This window comes from Plectropomus leopardus, chromosome 12, assembly GCF_008729295.1.
Source record: "Plectropomus leopardus isolate mb chromosome 12, YSFRI_Pleo_2.0, whole genome shotgun sequence".
Classification (NCBI taxonomy): domain Eukaryota; kingdom Metazoa; phylum Chordata; class Actinopteri; order Perciformes; family Serranidae; genus Plectropomus; species Plectropomus leopardus.
The window spans coordinates 10,968,619-10,992,955 of record NC_056474.1 but is presented as its reverse complement, the minus strand read 5'-3'; the positions used below and the strand labels follow the sequence as shown (position 1 = coordinate 10,992,955).

At 39.6% G+C, this 24,337-nt stretch overlaps 1 protein-coding gene across 1 annotated transcript; it reads right to left on the bottom strand.

Moving 5' to 3' along the window:
• Positions 1 to 356: 356 nt before the first annotated feature.
• Positions 357 to 22,628, bottom strand: klhl14 (kelch-like family member 14). The gene is made up of 9 exons (XM_042498394.1): positions 22,412 to 22,628; positions 15,123 to 16,023; positions 13,023 to 13,144; positions 7,390 to 7,479; positions 6,481 to 6,559; positions 5,920 to 6,110; positions 4,580 to 4,738; positions 2,816 to 2,973; positions 357 to 542 (listed from the first exon to the last, which is right to left on the bottom strand). The coding sequence occupies exons 2-9, from the start codon at positions 15,998 to 16,000 to the stop codon at positions 402 to 404; spliced, it is 1,818 nt and encodes a 605-aa protein (XP_042354328.1). The 5' UTR covers positions 16,001 to 16,023; positions 22,412 to 22,628; the 3' UTR covers positions 357 to 401.
• Between the last annotated feature and the right edge of the window lie 1,709 nt (positions 22,629 to 24,337).

Genomic DNA, 24,337 nt, shown 5'->3' with positions numbered 1-24,337 from the left:
CATGAAACAACACTGCATTTAGATGGAATTATGCCTCTACTGAATACAAGATACAATGGATCTGAAAGCTATAATTCAGTTCAACACTATGCGTGCTATAGAAGAGAAGCCAAAAACACGTACTATCAGTTTAAATCAAATCAAATATGAAACTGACCATTTCTCAGTACACAGATGAGTTTAAATACATGAGTTACACAATTCCTTTTTTTTTCAAACCTCCAGTAGGGAATAACGAAAGTGCTCTGGTCAAACCTGTAAAAAAATAATTTATACACACCCCCGTCGTCCGACTGGAGGGTTTTTCACAAAATTGTTGACGACTGTTTTGCTTATTGATGGTCCTCCCCCCATTCACTCTGCTGCTCCTCACCCTTACCGCCCGTTGGTTGGATTAGTTGTCATTTGTTAAAGGGAAGGCAGGCAGGCAGTATGACGGTGGAACAGGCTGGGCCTGCTAAGGGCTCTGCCACCTCTCCCTCCAACTCTGTCCATGTTCCCTTCTCTGGGCTGTAGCAGATGGTAGAAGACTTGTAGGCCCCCTGAGAATCAAAAAGAAAGTCAAGTCATTCTCTTTGTTCCTGTTGGGATTTCTGACTGTGGCATGGAGAAACTCTGTTTTACATAAATGCATCAAACACAGAACAGGACAACTTTAAAGATGACATCTGGTACATTTTTTTGTCAATAAATTTTATAAAAAGACCAACAATGAACTGCTACCTCTAACAAGTAGTGTCTGTAGCCAAAGCCAGATACAGCTCATTGCTCTGTGCAACAGACCTCCACTGTTGTCCAGAAACTAGGAAAAACTGATGCACTCGGTGACATGTTCCTTAAAGGTGTTGCTGGGAACTTTTAAAAACTGTCAATGTATAAATAAATAAATATACAGTCAGTAGTACATGAGATAGATAGTCTTAATAAAAGTATGTTCCTCTGCCTCACACTTGTGCTTTTGATGGTATGTGCAAAAATCCACGGCATGTAAGAGAAAACATCCAATCAGAGCTGAGGAGTCTGTAACGCAGCTGTCAATCATGTCAATCACTGCTCATAAACTAGGCAGCGCAACTCTGTGAAGCCATTGTGGGAATGTGATCTGGATGTCACACCGAGTTCTGCATATTGGTCCGAGATTTAAATTGAAACCTTTCTGTAATGTACTTTGACATCCACACATGAACAACATTTTAAATTCTTTCACCTGACTTATTTTGCACCTAGTGTTGTGCTATTTATTTCTTTCTTTCATATGTCTTTCACATTCTACAGCTTAACAGTCACTAAAACAAAAATTAAAAACATTTGAGGCAATACGAAATAAGCATTGCAGTAACAGAATCGTGACTCATATTTGATCAGTGCAGCCCAGTTTGACAGTTTGACCGCAGCAGTGATTGGCACGATTGACAGCTACATTACAGACACCTTAGCTCTGATTGGTTGTTTTCAATCATGTTTTCATTTGGGAAAATGTTATTAGAAGTGCTGTAAGGAGGCAGAGGAACATGATGTTTTTCACAGATTACCTGCCTCATGTCCTACTGTGTGGATATAGTGACAGTTTCATCAAACATGGCAAAGTTTTTTTGATAAAAGTTACCATCTGTAGCTTTAAATGCCATGAACGCTGGGGCTGAATGATTAATCAAATTCAAATCAATATCACAATGTTATAGAAAGCAATTTTCAAAGGCCAAAAGTGGTGATTATTTTAATGCTAGACTATCTAACCCAGCAGAGAGTCTGAACACCTGGCCCTGTGGGCTTCACCTGCACACATGCTGCCCTACCTCCATGTGACAGATGGAATCAGAGTATATAAAGAAAACAACTTGTACAATGCCACGTGTAAGCTTTGATGCTTGCAGTACTACTGAGTGAAAATGGCGAAGGCCGGGGTTTAAGTGCAATCCACATTTACTTTTAACATTGCTGTAAGAGCGGCGTAATGTGCGAGTGGTGAGCATGTGGTTGAGAGAGCGAGAGAAGAGAGTGACGGTGGATGCGCTTAGTGCAGGCAGGTGTTGGCAATCAGAGCAGAGAAGACATTAGTGGTAAAATTGTCATGTAGTGGTAAATGTACAGTGAAGGTTTCAGTTTGTCTATGAAAAACAGCTGTAGCTCATCAAGACCCAAATAAAGTTACCATGTCTTGCTTCCCAGCTGCTGAGTGAAGTAAAGAAGGTTAACCCTGAAGTGAGCATAACTGTCCAGATCACGGTTCACATGTTTACAATGAGGCTTTAAGCTATCTAAATATTTTTAGAGTGGTAGAGCAATAGTAAGTGTGCACTTTAGTTTGTGTGATTTGTTGCAATACTTTACTGATAACAGATCAGTAAGGTTCATATTTATATTTAAATAATGATAATACAAATAAGAAGAATGAGAATTGTTTGAAAAAAGCATATTAAATTGTTATTACCATATTGGTCTAAACAAGTCACAATCTGAATATTTTTCCCTAATTATTCATCCCTAAAGACCACAAATGCGATATTATATTGGGTCAGACCATCCTGCTGCCAGAAACAGTAGCTAGTACACCAAATCTGCATCAATCCACAGCTGAAAAAAGTCTCCAAGAAATCCATTGTTAACTCCTTTTTGAGTATTATTTGCGAGAAATATACAGTGCCCAGATGTAGCAGATGTGCTGCAGACAGGTTAGGCAAGTCGTAACACCATTGAGACAAACTCTTTTTTGGTTTTAGTCTTTTTGTGGGATTTGTTGATAATAATAAAAAAGGACCTATGTTCTTTAAATCTAGAATAATTGAATGTAGTCTAATGATGTGTAAGAATTTACCATGCTCCAGCTGTAGCCCCCCACAAGGAAGATGCTGTCATCCAGCACAGCGCAGCCCGGTCCGCTGCGACCCTCCAGGATGGGTGTCTGCAGGATGTTCCACTGGTCAGCTTTTGGGTCGTAACACTCCACCAACATCACGTCTAGATGGGAAAAACCTGAGTAAGAGAGGAAGAAAAATTAGTTAAAATAACAATACTTTAGTGTATCACATACAGGTAATATTTTAAGTCCAAGTTACAGTAAAAGCTGCTTGTTTGACTTTAAAGTTCTTGAATTTTTTTTTTTTTTACGATCCTCCCACTCTGAGTGTCGGGTTCCTACATGACATCACAAATTTTTCTGTGTTTGCTGTTTTCTTTGTATTCTTCTGACAGGTATTTAAATACCAGGTGATCAGAGAAGAGAATTCTTGCACACTGTCCTATTACTTGCAATGACTGTATTAGTAGTATATAGTAGTATTAGGACAGAGTGCAGGAATTCTCTTCTCTTACTTCTGGACATTTTCCTCCTACACACCTGTCTAGAAGTTACTGGTGATGTGCTGTCACTCGGGTCTCTCAATCAAAACAATAACAAAAGACGGACTTTGACTATGTAGTGTGGGATCATGGCAGTTGTTGTCCTCATTGGCAGAAATCATGTTCACAGAAAAAGTAATGTATTAAAGTTTAACTCACATTATGTGATTTCAATCTAATAAAATAGCCACAAGTGGCATTAGCAAATGTAACATTAACTCGCTAACTTCCTATCAGCATTGGGTGACTCAACTACCCACATAGTTAATGTAGCTGTAACTGTGTCTGTGTCTAGTTGTTTTTAGACATATTAATGCAGAAATATTTAGTATAACATCTTTACTGTAAGTGAGTGGGAAAAAAGGTGAAATCACATACTTCTGTGCACCAATCATGATTTCACAACATTGGAAACAAGATCGAAAGTAAGGGGAGCTTATTTTCCCACTTTTGTTTGACTTTAAACTTTATATGTACCAACTACATCATGATAGTCTCTATATATGCAGGTAAATAGAGGAGAAAATAACAGATGAAACACTGACATGTGGATCAGTCTAAAGAATTTTCTGTTTGTCTTTTGTCATTTCTCTCAGGGCTGGTTTGATTAAATCTACAAACGTCTGTATTTCCCAAGAACCTGAACATTGGCAAAATCTGAAGGCAAAGAATTTATAAATATAGCATTTTTCAATAGAAGTAAACTGTACAGACGCTCAGTAAGGACAGTAAAGAACACACATCGACTCTACAAAAATAAACCAAGGACAAAGACATGTACAGACACATACATGCAGTAATTAATCATAAGGCTGGAAAGACAGAAAATTCAATTTGCCTTTGAATGTTGATACAATTGTGAGTCAGCACACTTATAGAAATGTTTCATGAGCTAAATTTGAAACCGAGGCAGTGAGAAGTTAATTAGAGCTTGCAAATTATACAGTACGTAAAGTATGCTGTAAAATGAGTTTGTTAAAAACTGGATTTCAAAAGAAAAACACACCAGATCCAGCTTTTCATAATTCCCATTCAAATGCACAAACACATGTATGATTTAGTTGCTTGTTCACTTTTTTTTTTTTTATTTTATAACTTGAATGCTGACGTGTGAAAGAGGTCTCATGCTGTAATAAAGGTCATTGCCGCCTGCGCATAATAGCAGCATGTCTTTCACAAGGTTAAAAAAAAAGATCTTGACCTCTTTTCTGTTAATTTCCTGAAATGCTCGAGTGATTACCTTTCAAATGGTTTCCACCAATAGCATATAGGCGGTCGTTCATCCCAGCCAGCGCATGAATGGCACGCTTTGTGTTCATGTCCTGTTTACGAGCCCACACATCCATTATAGGGTCATAACAGTAGAGCCAGGAAACGTACTCTCCATTGTGCACTCCTCCTGCAACAGGTGAACACAAAACCTTTAATAGTGTGTTCAAGTTCACACTGTGGGAAGACACACCAGCTGCTTGTGTAACACTCGGACACAGACGTATGCTGATCGGTGATATATAATGATTTATTGCTGAACCTAATAAACGCCAGAGATGAAATATATTGTAAAATTTCTGCTTCCTCAGTACTTTTAATATTATCCAAGTACATGTGCTTACAGAGAAACGTGTTGGCTCCTTTATAATCTTGATCTTTGTATCACTAGACATCTTTTTTTTTTAAATATAGATGCGTCAGAGTTAATGGCGTCTTCTCCAACTGGCTCTATTCAAACACTCAAGGTTGGTTCCTTTGTTCCCCTCTCTTGGTTTTATATTGTAAAACCGGCGTGGTGCATAATACAGCACAAAATTCACTGATGATTCAGTAATGGTCTGCTTTGGGAAGGGGAGGATTTTGGATTATGACAATCAGTGCTGATGTGATGAGTTTTTGACTCATTTAAATGTCACTAAAACAAAGTATATCGTCACAAATTTTATAATAAATATAAGTATTGTAGAAAATTTATTTTTAAGTTAAGTTGAGTTGGTTTTAAACCATATGTAATGCTGTCTTTCTTGGCACACGTGACCTGTGAATACTTTGCGAAAAACCTTACCTGGTGACAAATCAAAAAACATAATTTAAATGCATTATGCATTATAAATTGATCCTCTTTCATTATAAAATCCTAATCTGCAAAGTGGTGTGTAACTACAGCTGTCAAGCTAATTAATTGATGTAAAAAGTACAATATTTTTCCCTAAACTGTAGCACAGAAGTTTAAATATTCTAAATAATAAAAAGTACTTCAATTGTATACTTGAGTAAACATACTGAGCTACATTCCACTATTGCTTTGTAATGCATATATGATCAAAGTTGTCACTGATGTTTTAATATGATGAATATGACGTGATAATAAAGATGATTGATTGAAACTGTTAGTTGTTGTACCAAATACTTAACATATAATAATGTTTCGGAGGATGTGTTTGTCTTTTTACACACAGCTACAACAACAAAAAAATCATCCTGTTTATTGTATGTAGCAGAGGAATAAAAAATTATCTGCCGAGAGTTAAATGGGATTTTCTTGACAAAAAAAGATGTAATAATAGGTGAGACAAGTTCTCTCCTGACCTGATATGTAGATCTTGCCATTGTGCACTGCTCCTGCATGGGCGGCCAGAGGCTGAGGCAGAGACGACAAGTAGTTCCACTCGTTAGTCTCCAGGTTGTAGGACTCCACGCTGGAGAGGTAGCCGCTCTCGTTCCTACCACCAATCACGTACAGGTGCTTATCCAGGCGGCAGGCAAAGAAACTGGCTCTCCTGAGGAAGGAAGTGTCAACCAGACAACATCATTAAACCAGAAATAACAAGATTTAATGTAGGATTTCCCTGTTTGTGTCTAAGTTGGAAATCACCTCACACACAACTTAACTGTGCTAGTTACACACTAACCAGCTGTATTTCAATGGGGTGCATCATTAAAAAAAAGTTTGATCTCAAAAATACCATACACACTCTGTGACATATAAACAAGACAGATTATCTGTTCTCATTGTTTGTCTTGAAATGGAAAAAGGGCTTTGAGGTTTGCTCCCTTGTAGTCTAGTCAATGGAGACTTTCCTGGCTAGATACATTTTGAATAAAAATAGATTAAAAAACACTGATGTATTTAACCACAAATAAACGTACCTCTCCTGCATCGGAGGCAACTGTATCCAACTGTTGAATCTGGGATCATAGCGGCTGACAAAATTAGTGCTGTGCTTTCCTGAAAAACAGACAGGCATCAAGATCAATGACATTGATTACTCAAATGACTTAGCTGAGTCTTTCCAGTATGCTACAGTTCAGGAAGATTGTGGCAGTGCTCAGATATAATGTGTTAATTCATTGCCAAATTCTTTGTTTTACACAATACCAATGCTACACATAACTGTGACTCTGCAAGTCTTCATGTAATATAAACATATTCGAAAATCATCACCCACATATAATGATTTTCAGTGTTAATAGGTGCTGCTTTTCACCACCATTAGAGTTAACAAGTGTTGACTGAACTCTTGTTTTTCCACTAATAGAGTGATCTGGTTTTAGAGGATAATCTTTTCAAATCATCTTAAATTATCTCTAATGATGTGTTTGTATTGTGTTGATTTTCTCTCTCAGAGCTAAATAAACACTACTGTTTCACTGCGTGCAGCTCTGCATTGTTATGATACTTGGTGGAATAAGAACAATAGGACAGTATCGGATTTTCTGATCATTTACAGTCTTTGTTTCCAACTATGGCGGTGTGTTCCCACCCTTTTGCAAAAAGCACTTTTAACACTTCTACACCACAAATATTTCATTGTTAATAACAGTTATGTGTCTATGCCAATTACTGACAAGTGTTAATTGGAGTGTTGTTTGTCCACTCAGATCTGAACTGGCTCTAGGATAAGTGTTTGAAACTATCTGAAAGTGTTACATTAACTCTGATGAGTTTGAACTTAATAAACTCTGTCTCAGAGCGCTCTGTAAATCCAGTCAACGCAGACAAATACGCTGCGTGAAGTCACTGGGAAAAAACATGTTCAGCCTGTGGTGGTACTGTACCGTTGGGGTTCCACTGGTCCTCTCCGCCTAGCAGCAGCAGGAAGTTCTCCACCTCCACCACGCAGTGATGGGCGCTGTTGTAAGGCATTACTAGATGAGACACAGAAATCAAAGGTGTCAGTTACTAATAAACGTGTGAGCGATGATCAGTAAAGTTTGAAACAAAATCCTAAATTATTTCACATTTATGTATTGTAAATAATATTACAAATACAAAGCTAACACAACCGTTGATAAAAATAAAAATGTTTTATCATCAAATATTAATCTATGTCCCAAAATGAGGAGCACCATGTAAACCAGGCTATTTAGGCAACACTAAAGACAACCATAATCCAGACCATGGTGCGTAAAATAAAAACTAATTTATTTACCTGATAAATTATACTTTAAATGAAAAAAAGCACCCCATGAACACAGTTTTATTTACACAGCTTTGGCCTATTTGATCATTACAGATTTGCCTCTCACAAACACAAGTGGTGATTTAAAAGACATAACATGCTGAAAAAAAAAACAAAAAACAATATCAACGACAGTGCATTAATTCAAACAAATTAATAGAGCCCCAGTTCATTGTTTGTGGGTATCTTACCAATTACATCTCCAGTCTTATAGTGCAACACAGAACATACAAATGTGTACTTGTGTTTTTTTCTTTTACAAATGACTTAACATTAGCTACTATGTCTATGGTAACACTCACAGAGCCTGTTGGTGACATTCAGAGCATTAAAATAGCAGAAAACCACTATTCTTTATGTAAAAATTGAAGTGGAGTAATGGCATCCTGAGCATAGAATTAAGCCAGGCTCCCTCTGTGTGTGCTGTTATTCGAGCTTCTCTGATCTTTGTCATGGTAGATGGTCCAGATATGTGTATATCTGAGTGTGAGTCCCTGTGTGTGTACTGCAATAGCTAGCTAATGGCACTGATCTGCACTCATACAGTGGTTAACGCAGATAAAACCGTCCCTACCTACAGTAGTGGAATGGAGTCGTTGCAGAAGCTGGACCATATTTTCCCATGTTTTTGTATCTATGTGACTATGCGAAAATTAAAGTGACTATGGAAACATTTTTAATTGACTGATGCAACTAGTTAAATGTGAAAATATGCTGGTTCTATACATGCTAACATTACTGTTTATTTAAATGCAATCTGGTGGAACTAACAATAGCAATTTTTGGGGTTGGTGGTTACACAAAAGGGATCTTATTTCTTGACATTCATTAACAAAGCCAAAAGTGATAACACTGCAGCCTGTTGGGCGGCTGCCACTGCAGCCATGTCTTTTAATACTGGACCATTTCCATTAATAGTCAATCATTATTTACATTGACAAAAAAATCAAATGAAAATAGGGGCCAAGTTCCCTTTAACATAATTACCTGTCAGCACTGTTGCCATTGACAGCACATTTAGCAGCCACCTCCATGTTGAGAACCATGTGCAAACAATCCCAGCTCAAACTCTGAATCATAGATTTGCTCTGAATGTCACATACAGATTCGTTAAAGTGCTAAAAAAAAAAAAGTTTTAAAAAACAGTTTAAGCTAGTTAAAAAATTCTTTTATAAAGCACTGTTTATTTTTTAATTAATTACAATAACACCCACTGAACAAACAAAATAATTGAACAAATCTTAAAAGACTAGCCCCATCTGAACTCAAACTGCCAATCCCTGGTATACTGTAGGTCTACTGGTCTGGACAATAAAAGTCAGTCTCAATAACATGACGCTCTTTTGTCTCTGATTCAGTGTATGAGCCTGGGTTGTCTGCACACGGCTCTCAACATGGAGGTGGCTAACCCCTCAGCTAGCAGGTAATGGTGCTAGCGGCATTAACAGTGCTAACAAGAGTCAAGTTTTCCGCTTTAGTATTGTCCAGTTATTGGTGGTAGCTGTCATCTGACAGCAGTGTGGAGCGAAGGCTATGTGCTAGCCAGTGTGATACCCTCACAGGGACTCACATGCACTAACATGAGCGCAATGCCAGACGGTTTACCACATGAACCAAGAGAAACTCAGATCCTAAGGAGGTGGCATGAATTTATTCTCTGATTTGACTTGACACAGTCAGGACACCATTACTCAACTTTATCTTTACATAGCAAATAGTAGTTTGCTGCTGTTATAATGTTCTGAATGTCAGAACAGTTCTTTCAACTTTTTAATAAGCAACATTTGTACTGGCAATGTTTGTCATTCAGTGACTATTTTTGTCACGCTGAGTGTCCTGTTGTTTGACAGGGAGTGCTCATGGTAAATATTAAGGTCAAGATTGATTTAATTTCCAATGTACTCATCACAACAGACCAATGTGCTTGTTACAGCGACACAGGCAGGCATCTATTACACAATCCTCAGAGTGGGTCTATGTTATAGGATTTATTTCCCCTACTCGTTGCTTTTGTTTTGTAATCTTCCATTCATCCATCTACAGGAAGTGATTTCTTGTGGGGAATCAAGCCTGTAGACTCTTTAACTGGAACAAATGAAAGTATGAGGCAGAGCAAACGGTCTACTGTGTGTCATGTTAATTTCTATCCATCTACTGTATCTATCTATCTATCTATCTATCTATCTATCTATCTATCTATCTAAATTCAATTCAATTCAAAACACTTTATTCGTCTCCGAGGGGCAATTTGAATCTATCTATATTCCTTTTTTTCTTCATCTAGAATTAAGATATTCCACAGCAGCTATTCATCTCAAAATACATTGTGTCCATCCAATAAATAAGATTTTCAGTGTATCATACTCATACAAGTTAGCACAAGCGGCTAGAATCCCCCGGCTGCAGCGGGACCCCTTGTGGAGGATTTTCCCCTGTGTATGTTTTTGTACTCCCCTCCTCTCCTCCATCTTCTTTTGCTGAAGTGACCCCATTGAGATGTAGAGAAATGGTCTTAGGTGACAGTCATAATGAACATGATCGTGTTCACTCAATAAATCTCAGGCCCGGTGCTTTTTGAGCACAAATCAGTGAAATGTTAAAGCCCACCTGTCTGTCTCCATCAGTCATTTCCACTGTCACCTCCCCACCGCCTGATGGATCACAGTTGCTGCAAAATTAGACAGCCTTGAATCTCATTTCTTTCCAATTGGCCTCTCCCTGCAATCTCACTCTGGCTGGCTGACATGTGCCGGTCCTCTATGGGAGGGGAGTCTCAGATAGGGAACTAATACTACATACACTAAACACAGCTTTATCTCAAAACGAGGGGATTAGGTTGCCTGCCTCCAGTGCACCTCAAAGACGAGTGCCATATGACTGCCAAATTCCCTTACATGCTATTTACATTATCATTCAGTCAGCAGTATATAGGACATGGATGGGCGGCTTTTTATTTGATGTCGAGCGACTTGTACTCGTACTAAAAATCATCTTGTACCCATGTGAAAAGAAGATTATTGCTTTACAGTATGTCACAGGCTGCAGTGTGAGGAGTGCTGTGGGAGGATTTGGGACATTTGCCTGCCTCTACAGGTGCCTCAGATACAGGTGAACGCCAGGATAAATCGCTATAATAATTGATTGTAATAGTGTTGTGCAGTGAAAATAATAACACATCAATTATTTTTTCTTCTACGCTGTATAAGACTTTACTGAGATATCACCTGAGAAAGAGTATGAAATTAATCTACCTATCCGTCCCCTCGCACCCTAAATCTTGCACTAACCCCAGGGGTGAGCAGCCATAGAAGGGCAGGATGAGCACATCCTCTCCGAGATGGACGCCATCACTCCAGTCTACAGTGAGCTCTAGGGCTCACTAGAGGGAGTCAGAAACCTCTGCATAGAGGCACAGTCGGGGTTGGTTGAATGACTCCACAGCTAATGCACCACTGCTGCTTGAGCTCTGACGTGCCTTTAACACCATTACAATTGCATCCCACTGAGCTGAATTCCTTTGTTCTAGTCCATGCTGTGCAGATGAGGTCCATTTCCAAGTGGGAGATTTTAATATCAGGTTTAAAAGAAGAAGAAGCAGAGAATAGTCCAGCATTGTGGCTGAGCCTGCGCCTGCCTTTGTCTTGTGTTCGTCCACGCTGCCGTGGGTACACTAGATGGCAAACTTTACACTGGAATCACCGAGCGGCAGATATATCTGACACAAACGAGAGGGATCAGTTTCTTCCCAAATTGTGTTGATGAATGTCTTAATCAAAGGCTGTCCCTCTCAGGTTTCGCCTCATTGAAAAGTTATGATTGAATGTTAATAATCTTCTATTCCACATCCATTGTGTGGAGGCTACATCAGATGGTCACTGATGTGTTAAGGGGATGATTTTGCAGTTTTGTCCTTCCACTTGGCCACGGACCATTTGAGTGTTAACTTTTTAGTTTTGAGTGATGGAAATCCCTATTGACCTTTTGCTTTGTTGCAGTCTATACCCAGGAGTGTGAGTTAAATGAGAAAATGACAATATAAACAGCAGTGTACTGCAGGCTGTTGTGTATGCATGGCTCCTTTAGTAAAATGCACCCTGACAGATTTGGCCAAACATGAGCTAAAATAACAAATTACTGCCAAGAAATGCTGTATTTGAGCAGAGTAAGACACAATGTCCAAAACTTTCTCTGAATTTAAGACACAGCAAAAGAAATAAACCAAATTCATAACAAACTTGTGCCATACAGTGAGAGTATAAACTGCGCAGTACCGAGCTGACAGAAAACAGACCTATGGCTAATATGTATGAATGGAGAGACATGTCAGAGGTATGGCTCCAACCAAAAGAAAAGGACAAAAAGTCAATATCTGGCAATGATGATGCAAAGGACAAATATGGTTTCCCATTAGCTCGTGTTTGACCTTTGCAATATGACAACAATATAGTGGTGAGCCATAAAAGGTCAGGGAAGTCAGAGAGAAAAAAGAGCACACTTTAAGGAAGTGAGTGCTGCAGGAAGTCTTCAAATATGCTCTATATAGGAACTATATATTTTTTTGAATAGCATAGATTTTTTGGAGAAATTATGACAACTTGCTTTCAGTATGACGTCATGAAATCAATATCATGAACTGAACCCGAGCATAAAATTCCTACAGGTTAGAAGATATTTTGTTTTTGCTGTTTAGTCAATAAAAATCAACATTACAGCTGCTATTTCACACTAACCCCATCCATCTCTATGGTATTTAACTCACCTCATATAAACCTAATATCAACAGTGACACCAGGTCAACAGGCTGCATTTTAGCGTGCATGGGGTAATTCAATCCCATGTATTGATCAATGTGAGTGACTAATCAAGCTACATTTAAAAGCTATCGAGGAGAGATGTCATTCATTATTGTTCTCTCTCTCTGCCACAATAGATCATTTGATTCAAGTAAATCTCATCATGCATCCTGCCAGCATATTTCAGCAAAAACAAGGGAAACCGGGCATGAAGCTCCACAGTGCTGTGAAGTCACGCTCTGATTAAAAACTTATATTAAAAGTGATAGTGATACATTATTACCTAAAGGATTTAGGGAACTCCTTTCCCTCATTTTCCATGGAAATTAACCTGTGTAAGAGTCATCCATAGGAACAACTTTTTCTCATCATAAAAGCCACTAACACAAGATGCCCCAGGTAAAAAGAAAAAGCAGCACAGCCTTTTTTTACTCACTTGTGAGGATCTTCCATGTCTTTTTCTCGTCGTCATAGTACTGGACCAAATTGCTGGGGAGACGATCAGGTCCAGGAGGCAAACCACCCACCAGTAACAGCATTCTCTTATTGGAACGAATTCTGTAATGTCAAAAGTGTGGGTGTGTGGACAAGTGTTAGAAAACAGAGAACAAAACAGGTATTAAGGCTGGAAATAAAACTATGAAAAAAAAAGGCCAAAATAAACTTAACCTGTACCTGGATACCTTTAATTTCTAAATTTAGACAATTACACTGTTTATATAAGCAGCTGCTGCCTGGAGTATTTTGATTTTTCACTCTAAAAAATGCTAAATGTATGAATGAAATAATCAGTGAATGAATTAAAGAAAAAAAATAATGGTTAAATGAATATCTGCTCCTTGTCTGGGTACAACCACTAAACTTGAAGCTACTAAACAGGCAGTATGTGGCCACGTTTATTATAATTAACAAAAAATTGCACAACAGCGTACTTATCCTTTTGATGTGTTATTGAATGGTTATTGTACTCTAAAGATATCCTTTCAATTAGCTGTGAAGCGAGGTTGATCCTGCAGGGTGCCATGCTGGAGGCTAAAAGCGCAATTGAGTACATAAACCTGCCTATACAATGTCTCGATTTCATTGGCTGCAATGATTCATGTGACATCCAGAGCCAGTTGTGAGATATTTCCTGCTGTTTGTATATGATATATAACCCCTGAGCTGCACACTTTGCTGTACATTAATGACCGTTATCTGGCTCCTAATGGATTTGAACACAAATCTACCAATTAATCACAATATGCAGTAAAAAAAATTAAGAGCAGCTGGCCTTTATGTTCAGTCACATTCACCTTTTTTCATATTTTACTTTTTTACGCTTGAAAGAATCGCCATCGTCTCGGTACATTCTCTTTGCTACTGCCCCACTCGGAAGTGTTTTGGGGTTATTCATATGCAAATGAGCCCCTGGACATAGATAATGGTGATTAATTGAGAGGAGAGAAACAGTGGCATGTGAAACTAATTATGAGGATTCCTGATTCTTTGCTCATTCAGGTCCATATGTGGAAATAGATATGTTATTGGGATAAAGTAGGAATAGACATAGGAATAGACATATGTAAAATTATTTCACTCATTGTTTGTGCAAAATTTGATTTTCAAGTTCTTAGTGCCAAAGCTCTAATTTTCTGCTCTTTGGAGATAAATGCAGTGAATTTAAAATTTCAACTGTGATGCCATCACTAGTCAAAAGATTTTGAGCCTTGGCTTTACAGTCAGCTTTGTAAACAAAATCTGACAACAGCACCATCAATCAATCAACTTACTGACAACACCTGCCAACTTATCAGCTCCTTAAAGTGCTGATCAGGATAAACATGGAAGTAAGACATGCAGTTTGGCCTATTTTTGTGTGTGTGAGACACATTTGTTGAACCTTAATATAGGGAGCATTGTCAAATTAGGTTATATCTTCAATTATAACCCATACCCAAATATCTATCTAATTACCTCTGCCATTTCTGTTCAATGTAAGCTTCATAGCTGGAGTATCCTCATAGCAGAATTGTTACATAATTACCATGTAATTCTGGCAACAATTAAATTACAGCATTTCAAATTATATTCATGAGAGTTGCTACACATCAAACACGTAACCTTTATCTAGTTTTCTGCATCTTGTCTACACTGATTTGAGAGCAATTACACAGATGTGTGAGGAAATAAAGAGTTGTTTTTTGCTCAACAAAACATAAGGTAACCTTGTAATTATGCAAACAGTGTAACATCAAGTAGATCAAGCCCCTTGACAGCTGGCTGTTTTTTCCAGAAAAAAAAAACCCACAATCCTCATTAAGTGGGCCTTAGACCTCACATCTCTGACTGACCACCTACAAGATCTAGACAACACAGGCGCTGTGACCAGTGCTTGAGTGAGTGGGCAATACTTGAGTCGGCAATTTGTTTAAATTTAACAAGAGGGAGGTATTTAATCGCCTTGCGTCCACTCTTAAACAGCTCATTGCTGTGTGTGTGTGTGTGTGTGTGTGTGTGTGTGTGTGTTTCTTTTGTATATTTGTCTCATCCTCACCTGCTGGCCGTGGTCTGCCTGCAGTGCTGCCTGAAGGGCATCAGGTGGTAGTTCATGGCATCCAGGAGTAGCTTCTGGCACACGGGGTCACTCCTCATGAAGTCAACAGACTGCACCCTCTCCACCAGCTCTGGAGCAGGTATGAGGGCGAAGCGCAGCCTCTTCATAAGGTCCGGCGCATAGTGCATGCGAGTCTCCCGGTCATGCTCCAGCCAGAGGACTGACATCTGGAACAGAGCCAGCTCAGACTCCACCGGGGGTGGCAGAGCATCTAGCATGGCGCACATCTCCTCAAAGTTCAGCAGCAGCACATCCTCCACCAGGTACTTGTTGGCCAGCTTCTTGGTTTCATCCAGTCCGTGGAGTGCGGCAATCTTGCAGATCTGCTTGTAGTTCTGCACAGAGATCTGGTCATTGAGGAACTGCACGCTGAGTTTAGTAATCTGGGGGATGTTGAGGATCTTGCTGACTGACAGCACCTCTTCCACTGTGTCCAGGGAAAGAGTCACATTGGCAGTGTACAGGTACTCCAGCACTAATCGTAGTCCAATAGAGGAGCAGCCCTGGAGTACCAGGTTATTGATGGGCCTGGCATTGGGGGTCACCAGCTTGTCATCAGGAGAGGATGAGGGGGTCCCACTACTTCCCTGGTCCCCTTTGCTCCCCTCATTGTTGATCACATTGTGGGAAGAGAAGAGGGACCTGAAATACTGGGAGCATGATGCCAGCACAGCTTTGTGGCAGTGGAACTGCTGTCCCTGGGCAGTGAGAGTCACATCACAGAAAAGCTGTTTTCTCCATAAGAGATTGAGCCCGTGCAGCAGGGTGTCACTGTGTGTTGGGTCAAAGGTGGATGTTCTATCACCCGATCTGGACATGACTTCCTGACTGTGAACGCCACCTAGGCAACAAATAAACCATGCAAGCCATTTACCTCAGGTCATTTTTTTTTTTTTGCACAACACACGCAGCCTATCAGTCAACTATTACAATAGATTTCACGAGCAAGTTATTGAACAGATCTGCCGTCCATCCAGCGGGGAAGAGCCATCACGCCATACCAGCCGGCGAGCATCCAATACGGCTTCTTTCAACTTTGAGCTCTGGTCGTAAAGCAACAAACAAAAACGCAGTAGTTCCCACAGCGTGCCACTCTTATTCATTCTTAACTCGAGATGATTTAAATGGAGGCTGAGGTTTGAAGGGCGCTGTCAAAACAAAACGAGGATACGGAGATGCTGCAGCGCTTTCCCCCTTCTCGGTTACGCGGCTGAAGTTGTCGGATCAGGAAAAAGAGACACGGCGGACGGATAACATGCAGCATTCAGCCAACACTTAGCCCTTCTTCTATCTTGCTGCACACCACCCACAATGAGAGGACATTACACATCGCACAGATTTTACGGAGTCATACAAAAGCAATTAGTTTGTCTCCGAGCCGTCAGCAGCAGTACGGGTGCGTTTAGCGTTTACATGAGTTAAGCGGACGTGAGTATCGAAAAATATTCACTGAAATGCAGCTTTCGGTAAAGTTAAACGTAAAATGCATATCTATCGTTTCGTATCCGCTACAAAAAAGCTATTTCTATGTGCGTAATGTGTGCAAACTTGACACAAGCGTGCTGTAACGTTGTCGCCAGATTCACTAAAAGCGCCTGTCACAACTAAATGATGTGAGCAGCTCGCCTGAGAAGGAGCCAAACTTACCTGACTTCAGCTCTTGACAAAAAAGAAAGTAAGCTCCGGGTTCCCAATATTCTCACTTGAATTTTTCCTTTGTTCTCCTTTTAAAGAAATGTCCTTTTTTCCCTTTAAAGTCTATAGTCGGTGGTGATGTCTCAAAATAACCATTGATTCCAACTCATAAAGTCACTATTTTCAGGTTATTTGTTGACGTTGATCATTTGTTCTTCTGAATTAACAAGAAGTGTGTGAGTGTGTGAGAGGGAGCTGTGCTTTCTGCAAGAGAAGAAGAAGAAGAAATATACGTGTGACAAATTATGCTACCAAGAAACAACACATCATTATCCTTGGGCCTGGGGCTCAGTGAGTCGTAACGAGAGTAATAGGAAATCCACGGTTGGGGAGAGAAACGGTCGTGCATGGCCGGTGGAGAGAGACCATGCAGGGGTATGGATGCTGGAGAGACTCGCAAAATTATGGCTCAAGGCTATTGTAAAAACTGTCGAGCGTAAATGACTGCGATTTCAAACATCTATGGAAGAAAGAAAAGAGAAAGGGGGAGAAAAACCGAGTCTTTCCCTCGCTGTTATAGAGAGAACCGTCAAGTTTTAGTGCGCATTGCTAATTAGTCAATTTCTCTCTGCCTTCACAGCCCGACGACTTTGCTGCTGAGCTGAAACTGCTAATTTCTGGGACCAGCCTTTTTTTGGCTGTGAACTGGATGGATGAATGGCTTGTCTCGCACAAATGACAAAAAGCCCCTGCCTTAATCTCCATCGCCAAAATAACCCCTCATCTCATTCTGCTCCTGCTAGTCCTTCAAAAGAAGGTGCTCTACACAAACTCAAGTTTTGCATCTGCATCATAAATACCAAATGCACTATAATGTACACACATTGTTTATGTGCGCCCCCTTTTTAATTTTAATGTGACAAAAGCACCAGGGCACACACACACACACACACACACACACACACACACACACACACACACACACATACACACAACATGAAACACAGTACATGCCCAAAGTGATGTAAAGTTATAAAACAACAAGATAGCATACAGTGTTTCATGTGTTGTTATCTTGTCTGATCAGTTCACAAGCTGAGGTCTAGCTGCAGGCCTGAAAACACAAAGGCTTGAAACCTAATACAACATCCATCAGTGCACAATAGTGTTTTGTTGTACAAGAAAGTCCCTGTTGGATATTCAGATTCCATATGGCTACACATTTAAACCTACAAGATTGACATTTATCCATTAAAACAGGTGGATCGATGAAAAAAGACTTGCTGTCTTATGGGAATGTCCATTTGACCTTCTGGTGCAATTCGCTGCACTCAGAAACAACCATAGGTGTAGATATTAGGGGTATGTGGGGGGCACATCCCCCTCAGTATTTACATTGTGCCCTTATTCAGTCCTGAGTTATGAATCCAATCACTGTCATAATATTTTAGGGCACCCAACTGGCAATGGATGCAAACATAATGTCATAAGGACATTGGACTCTTGCACTGGAAATTCTGGTTGGTATGAAAATCAAGTTAAAAATATTTCAAATGTTTAATGACGTTAGAATTTCATGTTGTGTGAACGTTAACATTATGATGTTTTACAGACTTTAAGTTTTGGTCTCCAAAGACTGTAAAATAATGGATGTAGCTACCATGATGTCACCCATTGGTCTGAACTGTCATTATGAAGCCTTGAGTTTGGCATTTCATCCGTCGCCATCTTGTTATTTTGTCGCCAGAAGTGAGCATATTTGGATGAGAGGGTGGAACTGTGGAGGAGTGAGGGGTGGATCTGACTCATAGACTGCAGCGACTTGTAGCAATGACTTCAAGACAGCCTGTCACTCAAGTGGCCCTGCCCATAAATATGTGTAACTTTGGGCCTTAATAAAATTTAAATGGGTGAGTTATTAAAAAATTCACTCTTGTACAGTTGCTGTGCATGTTTAAATTAGTTATAGAGACAATTTGAGTCCCTTTTGAAGCCAGCCTCAAGTGGCCATTTTATGAACTGCAGTGTCTGACACTTCCACATTGGCTTCATTTTTCAGCCTTGGAGGTTGCTGTTTATTTTAACGTTAACATTATAACATTTTGCAGACATTGGGTTTTGGTCTCCATAGTTTGCGACTAAATGTCATTATTCTGCATCAAGATGATGTTGGTGTGAGACGTTTGGAAGACACTGGATTTTAATTACTTAACAACACAACTTAAAACAAAGCGGTAGCCTCTGGGGCTGAAAAATGAAGCCAGTGCAGGAGTACCAAAAGCTGCCGTTCCTCTATTGGCCACTTGAGGCTGGCTCCAAAACAGACAAAACGTTCACAGCCAGGTCTAAAGATGGTTTAAATTTCTATAGCTAATTTCAACATTTATGACAACTTTACAGGGGGTGAATCATTTACCTAATCGGTTTACATTTTAATAAGGCTTAAAGTTTCACTTAATTAAGGAAGTGGCTGCTTTGATTGACAGGCTGTCTGTAAATAGTGTCCTCAACTACTCAGTCGGACCCACTCCTCGCTCCTCCCCAGCTCTAACTTCTCACCCAAATATAGTAAATTCTGGCCCCCTGAAAAAATACAGACAAAATTGCGACAGCCAAAAAGCTGAAAAGGGGAATTGGAGGCTTCAAAACGGGAATCCACAAACCCGTGAACTGGGTGAAATCACTATAGCTGTGTCCATTATTTATATAGTCTATGCTTAAAATATAAAATATCAAAATCATCTTTCGTCAGTATTCCATGTCAAATTGACAACCAAATATCAATGTCTGACTATGTTGGTGGCCAATGGGGTATCTTCATTTACAAGTATACAAACTCCCTTTGGTGTGAGGACTGGATGTCTCACAATGATATTTTAAAACTTTGTAAAAAATAAAAATAAAAAAAAAATTAAAAAGTCATCTAATCTTATCTAAATTAAGGCCGCATCCTATCTATGAGCCTGAATATATATGATCAGGTAATCCTAATCATTAGTAGCACCAGATGGTTGCAGGTTCAAAGCAAGCCAAAATAACACTCTTGAAAATCCAATCAGAAAGGGTTTGTTTTATTAGGACAGAATAAACTGTCAGTTAAATAAAGAGCTAAATTAGAGTAAAGAAACTTACATGCAGGACTCCCATGGGACCAGAAGTGACAGATACCTCACAAGTTATGAAATGACAGATAGGGATAAATGGGTTTGTTCATGTACTATGAAACAGAGCAACACCATGCTACCGTCAAGCAAAAACAGGCCACATATAGGCAGCATTTATAATAGATGGCACCAGAACATTGTTTGATGTTTGATTATTTGACAAGCACACAGCCTGCATATCCCCCACTCGTACTTATACTGAGCAGATTCATTCTACACGAACCCTGTGAGATGAGTGATTGGACTGTGCACTGCATCTCAAAACAATAATCATCACTGAAGGAAAATATAACGCTGTTGTATTAATTAGTGGTTTGTAACCACTAAGAAAGCAGTTTGTATTGTTGTTTTACGGACATTATTGTGTTGCCTCATTTTCAAAGCACTTGCAGAGCATTACAGTAGCTCACTGTATTTCACTTCGCAGTCGCACACTGTTATCTCTACTAGCACTCAGTTAGCACTACATTACCCAAGTCTCGAGCGAGCTATTCTAACGCAATAAAATGACCATTTCCAACTCTTTCAGCTCTTTGTAGCAACTCAGTCTCCTGAGGCCACTGGTCTTCAGATTGCAGGGCGTTTATGGTTGTAAGTTGTTGCAGTGTGCAGAGGGAGGGGGGGTCATCAGATAAGAGAAGAATTTCTAGACTAATTAAACCCTTTGAGACAAAGAATCACACCACAGTGATTTACAACTCTCTGTACCAGTTAACCCAACTCATATTTATCTGTCATATTACTCAGATACCATATCTACCTCTATGGGTAAAAATTCTTTACATTTTTGTCCACAATAGTATGAATAGAGGGGGGAATATCAGAGTAAATAACAGCTACATGAGATTTAAATACTGCAGTTCACTCAAAAAGACAACTGCTAAAAAGGTACACAGAGACTCCAGCTTACCATCTGTGTAAAGTTTGCATTATAGCATGATTTTCGCATTGTTTATAATACATAAATATAAAACAAATAACACAAACTGTAGACATTTGTGTTGCCTTGAAAAACTGATTAAAGAACAAACATTTAATCTAATCAGTGCAATGAAACAAAACAAAAGGAGAAGCTCCAAAGTTGTGAATAGCAAAGTCTACCAGGCATAATTCCTTTTGCTGGCTGCTGCAGAGGGGTATGCTAAGATAGAAAGTATTATTTTCCTAAATGGAAGGTGTCAGATGGTCACGGAAATGTGATCGGCTGTTCAAGATCACTGCTTCCCATCTGCAATTTGTGACGTGTGAAAGATTCAGCCCAAATGTGCTCACCAAGCGTAAATCCTCAGCACTTTCTCTTATCGTGGAAAAGCAAGATAACCAGCTGTTTACAGATCAGAGAACATATCATATTAATATCATGGAGAGGGTGATATCATCTTGTTTGTAAAATATTTTGTTAACTAAGTGTGGTGTGGTATGGCAACCTATAAAGTGAAAGTTGTAATTTATGTGTTAGTGAAAGGTTGTTTTATGATAAAAATATTAAAAGGGGGGAAAACAGAAAATGCAGCAGGCAGCCTCTTTAGAAAGACTGTGCTGAGACTAAATTAATGCCAACTGCAGTTTACAGTAAATACTGAATTATAAAGCAGTTACATTTAAATTAGAAACCCCCCAGCCTCTATTTCAGTTAACTGCATGTCTAAACACAAGCAGGGTTCCTTTAATTCCATGTCTCCCTGTAATTTATATGATCTGAGATCTGTGTGAAATTATATTATAGTATGATATTAATGCTTTGGATATGCAAACAGTTACTATACTGTATTTAAAGGGGTTTTTATTGGGAGTCCCTGTTTCAGAGTCCCAGCACAGTGTAACTTTAACTGTCTGTGGCAGTGCTTGTACCAGTTTGTCATCTCCCGGGAGTAACTTCGACACAGAAGGAACAAATGAGTTCACTTGAAGCATTAGTTTAATCTATAGAGGTGAGGGGAAAGTGAAAGGGTCAGTAAAAGTGCAGCTTTTCTAACCACAGCAATCGAGACGAAGCTAGAAATTTGAACACTTCATTTAATATTTTTTATGTATATTTTGATACTGGCATTGATTAGCATGTGCTTGTCATCTCAGATCAAAGTTAGTCAGAGATGATTCATAAAACATCCACTGTGTAATAAATCGGAAGCACTTATATTTGCCATTCAGGGAGTATGGGAGGCCTGCTGTTTTAAACCCCTAGATCCCCACACATGGCGTATAGCCACCACAGACACGGCTCAGAGAGTCAGCCGGCAGCCGGGAGGTGAGCAGAAAGGAACAGGCGGTGTCCCCTTCAGAGTGAGCACAGGAGCATGTGTGAGTGTGTGTGTGTGTGTGTGTACAGTATGTGTGTGTGTGTGTGTGTGTTGCATTTCTCAAATGACAAAAGGATGCCAGTTGTGCAGTTCAGGTGGGAGGAGACATGGAGGTGGTGTGGAGACTCACCTGAGGGAGAGTCTGGGCTGTAGGGACTGGGGCTGTAGTGGCGACCTGGAGATGTGTAGGGGGTCCATGGGAGGCCACCGTGCTGTGGAGGAGGTTTGGGGGGCTGGTGGGAGAGGGGGCTGCTGTTGCGCAGTCTCCCCAGCGTGATGCATCTACCTTCAGGGTGGCAGCAGGCGTGGAGTGGGGTGCGATGGAGCGAGCACGGGCTCAGTGGCGCGGTCACCTAGGGACGCTGAAGCTGCTGTAGCAGGACTGATAGTTATTCCTTGGGAGAATTGCAAGATGAGCCCCATTGTATTAGCAACCCCCGTCTACTGAAACCGTATCAATGTTCTCATGCCTTTAAAGAAATAAGTTGGGGTGCAAAATATCTGACACTTACCTGAGAAGCAAATGCTGCATGCCTTAAAGTTTTGACAAAAGAAATGTAAAAGTACTGTGTATACTCTCTCTTCAAAAAACATAATAAAATAATGAACAAGGTTTCTCTAATTTCCCATAATATTCTAAAATGTATTTTTCGCTGTGAATCTGAATTACTGTTGTCAGAGTTAAACTTCAGTAAATTCCTTTGGCAATGGGAAGCCAACAAATTATTCCATACTGATTTGAAAATTCTCAGACATTAAGCTTTTTAATTTCCAAGCCATAGTTTTTGTATTGCAACTGTTTGAGTCGTATGTTTTAGAAATTCTCTGTGTCTAATATGGTCAGCACTCCCAATTATTCACTCCACTGACAAGTGAAACAAATGGGACCAACCAGTGCATTCTGTATTATCTACACCCCTTGGATTCCCTGACAATAATTAATACAATGGCAAGCTGCTGTTACCAGCCCCGACGACATGAGCTCAACAACATAAGCTCTCTCCTTTCCAAAGAGCTCTTGAGGGGAAATTACATCCAGCGCTGAGGTCATATACATCGCGGCCACCAGCAGCCAGGTCACATCATACTCCTGTCTGTGAGCCTAGATCAGATGAAAAGGTCCTATTGTAAGGTGCTGTTAACATCACCAGGTTATTACTCACATCATTACACCATGAATGTAAGGTGCATGGAAAATGTCAAGAATAAAGAGATATACACTGACTCCAACAGCAAAGACTGTCCTGTACATATATCAGGGAAGTTCATTAGAAAGTGCTGACCACCTCTCTGCTTTGGTCACACACCATTATGTAGTGTTACTTCATTTGTTCATAATACATATTAACATGAAAACAACATTACTAATATGTCACATAAATAGCATACTCTGTGCTGGGTAATTTAGGTGTGTTTTTGTTGCAATAGAAACAGTCTTATGAAATAAATGCAGTCAATTTTTTGGTTCAAGAATCAACTGACCAATATGTCCTTTTAAAGAGTTGTCATGTAATCATAAGAAGCCCTCTTATTTTAGCCTGCAAGGATATTAACAGGTTTTTTTTTAATTATAGAGGAGCACATTCTCCTAACATCCATTAAAGGAATGCCATGCTAATTTTAAATCCTCGCAGCAGGCATTGGCATCAACAGAAGAAAAGTGGATGAGTTTCTCTTTAACAGCTGTAATTTGTGTTTTCCAATCACCATGCTGATTTCTGCTCATTATACTCCGGTTTCACACCGGTAAGTGAGCAAAGTTTGGATTGATTGACTCTAATTAACTAAAAAATGTTCCAAGCCATGGATTTATTATCATGCTAGCTAGCCACAAATGTCAGAGACTTTCACAAATTATTATCCTGTTAAGATAAATATCTTTGAAATCAAACGAGTGTGGCAACACAAGGAACATGTATTGTTATACTGATGAATTTGTTTGGCATGTTTTCCGCAGAGTTCCACATTAAAGACTCACCTGGGCAAACACACTGTTCCAGTGTATTGTTAAGCTGTGCAGTATGACTGAATGACAGATGCTGTAGTTACCTAAACT